The sequence below is a fragment of the Pseudochaenichthys georgianus genome, chromosome 9 (assembly GCF_902827115.2).
Source record: "Pseudochaenichthys georgianus chromosome 9, fPseGeo1.2, whole genome shotgun sequence".
Taxonomy (NCBI): Eukaryota; Metazoa; Chordata; class Actinopteri; order Perciformes; family Channichthyidae; genus Pseudochaenichthys; species Pseudochaenichthys georgianus.
In genome coordinates, this window is record NC_047511.1 from 47641624 (window position 1) to 47654911 (window position 13288).

A 13288-nucleotide genomic window follows, 5' to 3' on the forward strand; every position below is an offset into this window, starting at 1 on the left:
ATCAAAAGACAATCACAATTAATATTTATAAAGAAAGAAACAGAGGGAGGAAATAATGATAGTTAGACTCAGACTAAATCACACAGCATTGAATGGTACGCTGTATGTCATGGGGAAAAGTGACAGTGACAAGTGTGGGAGCTGTGGAGTAAAATAAAAAGTAGAACATATATTATTTCATTGTGACATTTATAAAGCTGAAAGACAAAAACTAAAGGATATGGAGGCAGAGAGGGAGTGGAGTGTGGTTGGCATGTTGGGAACAGAAGGAGAGGGAGTAAGAGCTACCAGAAAGGCACTTTCTGAGGGAAACTGGGGTAGGAAAAATAATTTAACATTAGGTTAGAATAGATCATGGATGATTGTTTTGTTTTATTTATTTAATGGTTTCTTATTTTTCTTATTTTGTTTTATTAAAGATGGAATGAAATGATGATTCACACTCATGTACAGTAGGTGGCGGTATGCAACTAAAAGCTGTTTGCGATCCGCCATTAAAAAAGAGAAGAAGAAGAATAATCTCTTTCTAACCTGGATCGAGGAGGCGTCTCGTCGCTACGGTTCTCTCTCTCTGTGTTCCCGATAAAGTGTGTGTGAGCTCCAGCTCTACTGATCCATCATCTGTGTGTCTGGATAAACCTCCGAATGAACTCGGTGCTCTTTTTAATGGAGCGTTTACCTCGGACTATAGGAGCTAGTTTAGCATGTTAGCTTGAAACACGTTAGCAACACTAGTCAGATTGAGAGTTTGATGGAGAGAGAAACGGTGTGTTTAACGGAGTTTGCAGGAAAAGGTGATCTAGGAAACATGAGTAAAGTCCAAATGCTGCTGTCGTTGAAGAAGCAGCGACTCACTGCTGCTGCTGAAGAGATATTTGCTCTGTTTGAAAAAACGATAGCAGAGCTCGAGGAGGAGTTGTCTCTTTCCAAAGAGGAGAACGAGAGACTCCAGAAACTACTGGACGCTGTTTTACAGCCTCAGCTTCGGATACACAGAGCAGGTCTGTTCCCTTTACTCTTAATTAACACTTTAAACCAGGGGTGTCCAAACTACGGCCAGGGGGCCAAATGTGGTCCGCTGGCCATTTTGAATTGGCCCTCAGCTAATTCAAAAAGTATAATGAAATATGGCCCACAAATAAAACTTGTGCTTTTCTTATATTGTACTTCTTAAATATATATGTACTGAAGTAAAGTGTTACAGCAGAAGGTTTAATACAGCGTATTTCTGGTAGATGCATTTTATTATGTCACCTGATATATAAGAAGTGTGTTTTTATATATGTGGGTACTTAATTACTTTGTGTTTAATAGTAGCAGTTTATATGAACAAGAAGCTGGAGATATGAGAAGTGAAAACTTTTGTATTTGGAGTAAGATGTGAGCCAAGCGGATGTCCTTATTTGGAGACAGCTTAGATCTCTGGAATGCTGCATATGTGTGTGTTCATTGTAGTGACTATATATATGCTGGATGTCCTTGTTTGCACACAGCTCAGGGCTCTGGAATGCTGCATATGTGTGGGTTCATTGTAGTGGCTATATATATATGGTGGATGTCCTTGTTTGCACACAGCTCAAGCCTCTGGAATGCTGCATATGTGTGTGTTCATTGTAGTGGCTATATATATGCTGGACATCCTTTTTTAGACACACACACACACACACACACACACACACACACACACACACACACACACACACACACACACACACACACACACCAGACAGAGTCAACAAATGCTGACTCATTGCCTAGGGTCCCACACAGAAGTGAAAGTGGCCAATGGAGAACTACCAGCTCACGGTCTAGGGCTCGCCCAGAAGTGGAATTGCCAATAACAAATAGTTGAGGAGGAGCAAGCGACACAACTCCGCCCACAGAATTTGTATTTAAGCTGTCCCAATGTTCATAATCGGGGCTCTCTTCCTGACTGGCTGTCGTGGTACGTATATCACACGGTGGTAGGAATTGAGCCCGGACCACGCTTTGCTCCAACAGTACACATATATTACACAGTAGTATTAATGTGTTAATTAGCCCACTTAAAATTATTATGGGACATAATTCACCGTGGCATTATTGTGTGTTGCAACACGGACCAGTGAGTGAAGGTACCTTGTGTAGGTTGTCATACTAGCTTGACATATAGTAGCAAGCAGATGTACTTACCTTGTCTTCATGCTAATGGAAAATAAAGTTCCATACTGAACACACCACCTCTGACTCACTTTCATCGGCTCTACACTGGTGACCCTGACGGTTTCGTGATTCCGAAGACTTAATGAACATGGCTGATCGCGATGTTTATGTTAAACTGCCGGAGTTGGCTGAAGAGGCCGACCGTTTTTTCCTGGCTACCCAGCAGACCGGTGCAGAGGCGCGAGCTGTGACGCTCAGTGCCCCCTCACCAGTTAAGAAGGCCGCGACGGTGCGGGGACACAGGAGTGTTTTTACCACGTGCGGTTCGGGGCCAGGGCGAAGAAGTGCATCGCTCCCTGCCGTTACAAACCTCCGGGAAATGGGAGAGCTGGCGCTCAGTAGTGGCCCTGAGCGTTGGCGGCCTGAGCAGGCTTCTCTTCGTTAGCTACAGTTTCTCAGGACTAGGGATGTCCCGATCACCTTTTTTTGCTCCCGATCCGATTCCGATCATTTGATTTTGACAATCTGCCGATACCGATTTTTCCCGATCCGATCTTTATGCAATGCATTGAGAGAAAAAAAAGGTAACAGATAACGGCTGGTCATCCAACGCGATGAATTCAGCTATCTTGGCTGTTATTGTTTGGCCTTTTCACTGTTCTGGGGCAGTTTCTCTTTCCTTTTAAAAGTCTCTGAAAGGGTCGGTTGTTTCTGTGCCGTTACCTGAGTGGCCGCTGTGTACTCGTCGTGTTGTTGTTGGTGTTTGTTTCTCAGGTAGCGTATTAGATTGGTCGTGTTGAACGTAGCTCTGTTTTTTCCACCACGCGGAACCTCCGCCTTGCAAACATTGCATCTGGCTGTCACCCTGCCTTCGCTTTCAATTTTATAATACTTCCAAACTCCTGAAATGTTCTCCGTCCCGACTCCCGAGTCACCAGCTGAACGTAGCCTCTCGTTAGCTTACTGCTACTATTAGACACTGCGCCCACTCTGTTGCCAGATTTGAGAGAAATAAGCAACCAGGTCTATGAAAACAAGCCCAAAGAAAGCAACACATACATGATGTTGTGTAATTTTAAACCAAAACTAAGTCCTCAGGATGACTTTAAGACGTGAACATGGTCATTTTTGTTTTGTAACATTACATTTAAAAAAGATATTTTATAAAAAAAAAATAAAAAAAATCCCGAACCCCGATTTTTGGAAAATCACGTGATCGGCTCCGATCCCCGATCACGTGATCGGATCGGGACATCTCTACTCAGGACGCTTGTTTCTTTTTGACACGGACTCTCAACGGAGTGTGGTTCCTGCGTCGAGAGAGGACGTCGTTCGAGGGGGACACGGACCGCGGTTGACGGCGGCTAATGGCGGCCCCATCCGCACGTACGGCCTATGTGTTTGTGTATTGGATGACAGCGGTTCAGCTGGGATTTTGTGACGCAGATATTTATTTTCCCCTCCTCTGGGCAGATTTTTTATGTGCTCATGGACTCCTGGTGGACGTTAAAAATAAACACTTGGTTGATGCCTTGACGTTTTCCTCCCTTGGCAAGGCGGCGTACGACAGGCTGTCGGGCTCGCTGTCGGGGGCGGACAGTTTTCTTAGGCTGAATTTCCAGACCTGACGCAGCCCACTTTCTCTGCGCTCACCACCAAGCATGGGGTGGAGCACCACGTCACCACCGAAGGTCCCCCAGTCTACACCAGGGCCCGGCGGTTGAACCCTTCTAAGCTTGCAGTAGCGAGGGCGGAGTTTTCGACCATGGAACGCCTGGGTATCATCCGCCGGTCTGACAGTCCTTGGGCCTCTCCTCTGCACATAGTTCCCAAGCCATAAGGCCGTTGGCGCCCGTGTGGGGATTACCGCCGTCTCAACAACGCCACGACACCTGACCGCTACCCAGTGCCGCACATTCAGGACTTTTCTGACCAGTACGCTGGTGTTTTCTAAAGTGGACCTGGTGCGTGGATACCACCAGGTGCCCATGCATCCCCTGGACATTCCCAAGACAGCAGTGATAAAGCCGTTTGGGTTGTTCGAGTTCCTGCAGATGCCTTTTGGGCTCAAGAATGCCGCTCCAGTGCTTGATGGATTCGGTGCTGCAGGACTTGCCGTTTGTGTTTGTCTACCTGGACGACATTCTCGTCGCCAGCGCTTCGGTGGAAGAGCACCTGTCCCACCTCCGAGCCCTTTTCACGAGGCTCAGCCAACACGGGTTGATAATCAATCCTGCAAAGTGCCTGTTCGGGGTGTTTGACATTGACTTCCTCGGACACCGCGTCGCCAAAGGCGGTGCAGCACCCCTGCCGGCGAAAGTTGAGGCTTTTGCGGCGTTTCCTCGCCCGCACACAGCCCGGTCGCTCCGTGAGTTCCTGGGGATGGTGACTTTCTACCATTTCATCGCCCGGGCCGCCCACATTATGCGGCCGCTGTATGAGGCGTTGAAGGGTAAGGCCCCCATCCAGGAGATCGACTGGACAGCGGATGCTGAGGTAGCTTTTAAGGAGGTCAAGACCACGCAGGCTCAGGCGGCCCTGTTGGCGCACCCATCATCCACGGCTCCCATCTCCATTACCACAGACGCATCAGACTACGCCGTTGGTGCAGTGCATGAGCAGTGTGTGGAGGGCGCTTGGCAGCCACTCGCCTTTTTCAGCCGTCATCTGTCGCCCAGGGAACGTAGGTACAGGGGTTTTGACCGAGAGCTCCTTGGACTCTGGCTGCGCTTGGAAGACGTGGTTTTCGATGACGCGGGCGATACTTTCCTTTGCGACGTCTCCACGGGCCTTCCGCGGCCAGTCGTTCCCGCCAGTTGGAGGCGCTCCGTTTTTGAGGACGACCTGTCTCACCCCGGCGGTAAGCCTTTGGTGCGCTTGGTGGCCGCGAAGTTTGTCTGGCGGGGGCTGAAAAAGGACGTGAGGACTTGGGCTGGTGCGTGGCTTGTCAGCGCGCTACGGTGCACCGCCACACGAAGGCCCCTTTGGAGCTTTTCCTGGTGCCAGAGAGGAGGTTTGACCACGTCAACATCAACCTGCTGGGTCAATTTCTCTCCTCTCAGGGCTTTTCCTATCGCCTTACCCTCAGGCTAACGGCCTCTGTGAACATTTCCATCGCTCCAAGAAGGCAGCACTCAGAGCCGGCCTGAAGGACGGCAATTGGGTCGACAAACTGCCTTGGGTAATGCTGGGTCTGCGGACCGCGCCTAAGGAGGATCTGCAGTGTTCCACGGCTGAGATGGTCTACGGTCAGCAGCTGAGGGTTCCAGGGGATTTCCTCCCTAACGCGCCAACTGCCTGGTCGGCGTCGGCCCAGCGGGTTTGCCTGCAGGACGCCGCTGAGGCTTTTGCACCGATTCCCATTGCTCAACACGGTACTCAGGTGTCCCGGGTTCCCGCGGATCTCCGCTCGGCGGGGCACGTCTTCATCCGGCACGACGCGCACAGGGGTCCCCTGCGGCCTCCTTACGATGGATCTTTCCGGATTTTGGAACACGGGGACAAACACCTGGTGGTCGACCTGGGTAAGTCTGAGTGCGTATCGGTGGACCAGGTGAAGCCTGCCCACTTGGATTTGGACCAGCCGGTGGTGCTTGCACGGCGCCCGCCCCCCGGCCTTAATCCCTGTCACTGAATTGGGACCCATTGCTCAGGTTCCACCTCTTCCGGAGACCGCCCCTATGGGGGTTGCTTTCCCGGCTTCCGTGCTCAGGAGTCGTGGTGGCCGGCCTGTCGTTCCTCCTCACCGCACAGACTTTGTTTATGGGTGAATTCTGGGGGGGCTTGTGTGGGGGCACATTATGGGACATCATTCACCATGGTATTATTGTGTGTTGCAACACGGACCAGTGAGTGAAGGTACCGTGTGTAGGTTGTAATACTAGCTTGACATGTAGTAGCAAGCAGATGTACTTACCTTGTCTTCATGCTAATGGAAAATAAAGTGTGGAGTTCCATACTGAACACAGCCTCTGACTCCCTTTCATCGGCTCTACAGTTGATACAAAAAAGCCTAATAACTTATTTACATAACAAGCTTGAAATAGACCCTTCATATTTCATGTTATTATAATCACTCTGAGACTTCTGTTTTTAAGGGATGAGCTGCCAACAAGATAAATGAAACCCTATAGAGAGCTGTGATGTATAGTAGGCGGGTTTTTTCTTAAAGCATATTAATGTATCAAGCCTAATTTACCTACATGTTGCTAACTTATAACTTAACTGATGAGCTGATATACCTCACCTCTATGAGTGGTCCTTTGTATATTTTGCTGTATGTGGCCCTCTGTGAAAAAAGTTTGGACACCCCTGCTTTAAACTCATTGGTAACACTTTTTATTATTTCTGGGCAACGATTAAACGTTTTAATCATGATTAATCGAATGATTTTCTGCGATTAATTGCATTGTTATGCACGCAATTCAATAATGAATTCAGAAGTAGTGTCTTGCTTACTTTTATTTTAAAGGGGACCTATCATGCAAAATGCACATTTGTACGTCATTTATACATGAATATGTGTCCCCGTTGTGTCAGGGAACTCACTAAGTCTCAGAAAGCACAACCTTCTCTCTTTTCCTCCATACCCAAATCTCTAAAAACGGGGCTGCAACGGATCTGATACAGACTGATACAGATTTGCAAATTCTCTGACGTCAGGAACGAGGAGCTCCGCCTATATGGGCAACTCTCCACCTATCATGGGAATGTGGGGTTGGGCCACGGCCAGCCATTGTCGCTCGAAAGCACTGGAGACGCTGTAGTACATATGCCAGGCCTGTAAGTGGCACTGTAGTCTGCCACAAAAGCAGCGAAGAAGACTTCAGGGCATTAACCTTTTTATTTAGTTTGTTATTAGGGATGGGTATCGTTAAGGTTTTAACGGTAATACTACTTTTATCGATACCGCTTATCTCCCTGGTCCATTAACGATACTCTTATCGGTTATTTTGAGAGAAAAAAAGGTAATGAACTAAACAAATTGTAAATAATGTGAACTTAAAGAACTGTACAAATAAAAAAAGTATTTACTGCAAAGAGCATACAGGTATGCTGCAAAAGGCCTAACGTTTCTTCTGGAGGAATATTAAGGTAAACACTCCGTGTGTTTCTGCTTGCATACATAACATACCTGACGTGGAAACGTTACTCGTGGATGGGGCTATAGAGCTACCAGAAAGACAGTAAAACGGTGCATTTCTCCGTCTGAATGTGGTGCACTTTTACAAGATGTTTAGATAAATGCTCGTGTTACCCCCCTTAAATGCTAAACTCTTATTGCACTTTTGGCAACGAGCATTGTCCACCTCAAGATGGGTAAAGTTTAACCACACCTTGGGGCGCTTAGTTCTCTCTGCCATCTCCACCGTGTGTGTGTTGCATGCATGTAGCAGCCATGTGTGTGTAAACCGCCCCCGCCCCCTCACACACAGATGTGGGAGAGAGAGATCTCCCCACCCCCAGGGGCTCCCGGGCTTAACACCAACCAACTATGTACTATATGTTCAATATATATTTATGCCGTTAATAACTGTGCAATATATACCTGGCTGCTATACTCTAAAAACTGTTACAGGATGTGTATTTTGTAAATTGTCTTACGTTTTTATTATTTTTTTAATTATATTTTTTATTATATCATAACTTTTTGTTTTTATTTTAATACTTTTGACAAATATCAAGAAACATCATAAATAAAACACGGACGGGGAAAATGTTATTGCAGTATCATTACTTTTACATAAGAAGGTGCTTTACCTTTTTCTGTTAATACTTGCATACTTTTACTTAAATAAGGTTTGAATGCAGGATTTTTATTAGTAGTAGAGTATTACCATTCTATAGGCGTAGTGTATCTGTTAACGATTCCAAATACAATTCATTGTTTACATTGCAGCTAGTGCTAAACCAGAAGAAACCCACCTTTTTCATTTTTAACTGTAAGTGGAAAGGGATTGGGCTACATTAGGTGAATTGAACAAAAATATACAATAGGTGGGACTAAGAAAGATGATATGAAAGTGTAAAAACAAAGGCATTAATTAGGGCTGCAAAATGTCTCCCATTGTAATGGTGATTAGATTTTTAACCGTTTTTTCTGACTGCGATTCCTGTTTCCTGCAGATGTCCAGCTGCTGGAGGTGGTTAAAGAAGAGGTTCTCCCTGACCAGCAGGAGTGGAGCACCAGTCTGGACCAGGAGGACCTAGAGCCCCTCCCACACATTAAGCAGGAACAGGAGGAACTCAGGATCAGTCAGGAGGGAGAGCAGCTTCAGAAGCTGGAGGAGGCTGATATCACCAAGTCCACGTTCACTCCTGACCCTGTGAAGAGTGAAGATGATAAAGAGAAACTTCAGTCCTCACAGCCTCATCAAAGACAAACTGAACACATGGAAACAGAAGCTGATGGAGATGACTGTCGAGGACCAGAACCAGCCAGGAACTCAGATCTAGAGAGCAGTTTACAACCAAAGACTGAGGACGACACTGGAGACTCTTCTGAACCTGACACTGGAGACTCTTCTGAACCTGACATTGAAGACAGTGCTGATTGGAAAAAGACCAGAGAACCTGCGTCAGGCACAAACTCACTGAAAAATAGACTTGAATCTGTCAGTGATTCAAGCCGTAGTGCTGAAAATAAATCATTCAGCTACTCAGTCTATAAGAAAGCCTTTTCACAGTGTAGGAATGTAAAGGCACACATGAGAATCCACACAGGAGAGAAACAATTTAGCTGCTCAGTTTGTGAGAAAGCTTTTTTGCGGAGAGAACATTTAAAGTCACACATGAGAATCCACACAGGAGAGAAACCACATAGCTGCTTAGTATGTAAGAAAGCTTTTTCACAGAATACAGTTTTAAAGAGACACATGAGAATCCACACAGGAGAGAAACCACACAGCTGCTCAGTCTGTAAGAAAGCTTTTTCACAGAATACAGATTTAAAGAGACACATGGAAATCCACACAGGAGAGAAACCACACAGCTGCTCAGTCTGTAAGAAAGCTTTTTCAGAGAATATAGACTTAAAGATACACATGAGTATCCACACAGGAGAAAAACCCTTTAGCTGCTCAGTTTGTACCAAATATTTTGCATTGTGTGGACATTTAAAAAAACACATGCGAATCCACACAGGAGAGAAACCACACAGCTGCTCAGTCTGTAAGAAAGCTTTTTCACAGCGTGGAAATTTAAAGGCACACATGAGAGTCCACACAGGAGAGAGAATATACAGCTGCAATGTTTGTGACAAAAGATTTAAATGGTGTAGTGATTTAAAAAGACACAAGTGTGTTGGTTGTCAGTCCTCACAGCTTAATGAAATTCAAACTGAGGATAACGGAGAGGCAGAGCCTCCAATCAGCAGCTCAGCTGAACACATAGAAACAGAAGCTGATGGAGGACAATAAATAAGTCTTATGACAGTTCACACATGAGAAAAATCTGTCTGACTGGATTAACAATGTTGCACAATGAGACTTAAATGAACTCCATCTTTATCAATATAAGTGGACAATATGTTTAATGTTTTTGTCATACTGATTTTCTGATGTATACGTTAATGTAATGATGAACCATTTTATTTTTGGATTGAGAGCTCCAAGTTTCCATATAGAGATATAGGATGATTTGATGTATAGTTCTTGATTTCTAAATGTGTTGTATCATTGCTTTCCCGTTAATGAGCCCTTTTTCACATAAATGTACCTGAAATCTGATTGTTTTTGCTTCTGTAACTGTAAGGGAATACATTTGCCTATTTTGTATCCTGATGACCTAATGCCGTTACATGTAATACGTTACTCCCTAAGCCTGATTTCACCCACCTGCAACCGATTCGCTAATAATCACAAATGTTCATTTCCTTGACCCCTTGACTCGACTATTTCTTGTTTAATAATCGTTACATTTCCTCAGGACCAAGTTCCCGTGTCCTGCCTTTCACCTGCTGATCACCCACTGCTCATTTAAGGTGGACTGACCTTTACAATGGACCATCCAGTTCAACTGTTATCCACATTGTAATGATTCAAAACAGCAATGTGTAAGATATGGCTAGTAATTGACTATTTCAACAGAATGTGAAGAGGTTACAGTCTTGAGGCCATGTCCAATATTTTTATGTTTTGTTTGATTAAATCTACTGAAATGAGCATTCAATTACTAAATTATTCTTAATTACTTTCATTACAACAAGGGTTTGCATTGCAATATTAGAACGCATAAAGCCCAACTTTATTTCTTCTAAATTGCGGGTGTTCATTGTTTAGAAGTCAGCTGTGTTTCATCCAAGCTTCTTCTTTGTGCTCCGATAATGCTGAAAGTATAGTTGTATGCTTTACCTGCTCCAGAAACACAAGTGTAATTCACTGGAGAGAGACAAGAGATAGTGGATGGATCCAGAGGAGAACCAGAAGATAGTCCGTATAGAGCCTTCAGGTTCTGAAAATTATCAGGGATAGAGCTAGAAAAAAACTCCAAAAACCTGAATAGAGCTAGAAGATAGCCAGTACAAAGCCAAGAGAGACCCAGTAGAAAGACAGGAAGGAGCCAAAAGAGTTTGTATTTTTAATTTTTTAATATTCCAGCTCTTTTCTTAAGATATTAGAACTTCCTATCACAACATGTAATAATAATAATAATGATGCATTTTATTTATGGGCGCCTTTCAAAGCTCTCAAGAACACCTTACAGAGCATAATTAAAGAAGAGCACACAGTAATACAAGACTTAAAAAATACTTAAAAAACAGAGACTTAAAAACAACAATCAGTTTAGCAGAGATTAAGAAATGGAATACGCCAGTTTAAAAAGGTGTGTTTTCAGGCTGGATTTGAAGGTTGGGTGTGAGTCCATATTGCGGATGTCTTGTGGGAGAGAGTTCCAGAGATGGGGGGCAGAGTGGCTGAAGTCTCGTGACCCCACGGTGATCAGGCGGGCAGAAGGTATAGTGAGTTGGAAGGCAGAGGAGGATCGGAGAGTACGAGAGGGAGTGTAGATGTGAAGGAGCTCAGAGAGATATGGAGGTGCAAGAGTGTGAAGGGCCTTGAAGGTGAGGAGCAACACTTTGAAGTCTATGCGGTGCTTAACGGAGAGGCTGACAAGAACTTCAGGGGGACCTGATCTAAAGGTTCAAATGGAGCTTTACTCAGTGCGCGTAACACTAAAGCCAAAACCCTTTGAGGCGCCAAAGCGCGTGACACAGGTCTGAGTCTCTGTGCTCCTCGTAGAAAACGTTTTATCAGAGGGTGACTACACACCGTGCTGACCCCAAACCTACGTGGCAAGATGAAATGGCAGCAGCATATGTTTCGACCGTGCTATAGGTCAAATTCCTGTCCAGCAACAGCTGGAGGAACGACAGCACGAGGCAGGGGGCCCGTAACGGGGCCTACACACCAAACGGAACATTGTCCATTTGGCTGTGTAGGATGTGTGTTCAGCAGCTGCGCTGATCGAACACCTCCCTGGCGATTTATACAGGCCGCCGCTGCTTTGTTGTCTGTTCGAATCAACACATGTTGATTGTACAGCAACGGGACGAAGTGCTGGATTACTTTCCATATAGTAATTCCAGCACGTTTATATGGAGAGACATGTGACCCGGCCACTGTCCCCCCACTGCCTGCGACATGCACGTTCCTCAGCCTGCGAGAGATGCGTCTGTGAACACTGTGGTGTGTGACGTCTCTCTGCTCAGGGGCACCCCCACTGACGTGGAGATTTTTCCATGGGTTCAATCCCAACCCACGGAAGGAGGAATGTACACCATGCGTCTCCTCTGACGCGCCGGAGGTGAGCTGTCCGAGCTGCTTAAAAACCTATAGGTTTTTTAAAGACAGCCGGTTTATGCAGCGAGCCATGATGCCTATAACCGACAGGTCAAGGGGCAGCCGGCTTAACCGGTGAGCCTTGATGCTTATTATTATCCATATGTCCATCGAACACGCGCGTCGCCACTCTGAGTAATACTCTGAGTGCGCGCGACCTGCTCTGGATGTGCTGTGGTTGTCATGGTGACGAGCCACGTCAGAGCCCTCGCTGCCGTTGCCCGTGAAGCAACCCAAGAGGGGCCCGGTCCGAAAAAGGCTGCGAGGGGGCCTCCACACACTGCATCTCACACCGGCTCTCATCCTGTCTCTGTTTAGGAGAAGGCTCGTAAACTGGACATTGAGGCGCATTCACGCTCAAACCTGCTGAGGAATGAGCGGAGGTGTGTGCAGTGCTATTCACATAGTGCGTAATAACAGCCCTGGGCTCATTACGACCGTGTATAGTATAGGCCCATCTGGGACAGAGGAAAAACCGTGCTGCCTGCTAACCGACAGGTTAACAGCTGCACCGGAGGAGAGCTGTCACTTTCTCCATTCTCTGCTATGAGAGTCGCGCTCTCATGCGGGCTGAGTTCAATTCCACTCCCAGTTAAATGCCTGGGAGGGAAGAGGACAGCTCTTCTTCCAGTTGATAATGAAAAACCCAGGCTTGACAGATGAGATACGAGCTGTATCGTCTGAAAAACCGCTTCCTTCCTGGAGCGAGCCAGCCACAGCTGGTCGTCCAGGCAAAATAACCCTCATCCCCATTCTGAGTAGCTGCTCCAACTGTCTCCACCCACTTTGAAAAAAGTGTGTGGAGCCAGGAATGAGAAACGCAGGAATTTGCTGTGTTTCGGGATGATGGTTACGTGGAGGTAAGCATGCTTCAGGACTATGGAAGTGCACCTCCCTGGTGAACACACTCCAGCACCTGTTTGATCGTCAGCATGGGAAAAGGCCATTCCCATGTTGGACACTGACAGATCGAGGATGGGTCTCATTCCCCCCGCCCCGTCTCCTTCGGGACCAGAAAATAGCGGGAGTAAAAACCCCTGATTTTCTTCCCTTTGAGGAACCCCGGGAAAAGGCTTTCTTTAACCAGAGTTCCTGCTGCTCTGCACGGAGCGCGAGACACTGTTCTTGGGATAACAGGACTTCCTGTATCCCGTAGAACTGCGGGGGGGAGAGGCGAATTGCAGAGACTACCCTCTGCCCATCCGCCTGCTCATCCATCTGTCCATCAGACATACTCGACGCCACCCTGAGTACCATACAGTACTCTGATAGTGCCGGGTGTACATTCTCTGGATGTGCTGTGGTTG

General features: G+C 46.3%; 1 protein-coding gene across 1 annotated transcript; it reads left to right on the forward strand.

The window, feature by feature from the left end:
• The first annotated feature begins 290 nt into the window (after positions 1 to 290).
• Positions 291 to 10284, forward strand: LOC139434514 (zinc finger protein 79-like). Its single transcript, XM_071204456.1, has 3 exons — positions 291 to 317; positions 420 to 1001; positions 8269 to 10284. The coding sequence occupies exons 2-3, from the start codon at positions 752 to 754 to the stop codon at positions 9558 to 9560; spliced, it is 1542 nt and encodes a 513-aa protein (XP_071060557.1). The 5' UTR covers positions 291 to 317; positions 420 to 751; the 3' UTR covers positions 9561 to 10284.
• Positions 10285 to 13288: the final 3004 nt, after the last annotated feature.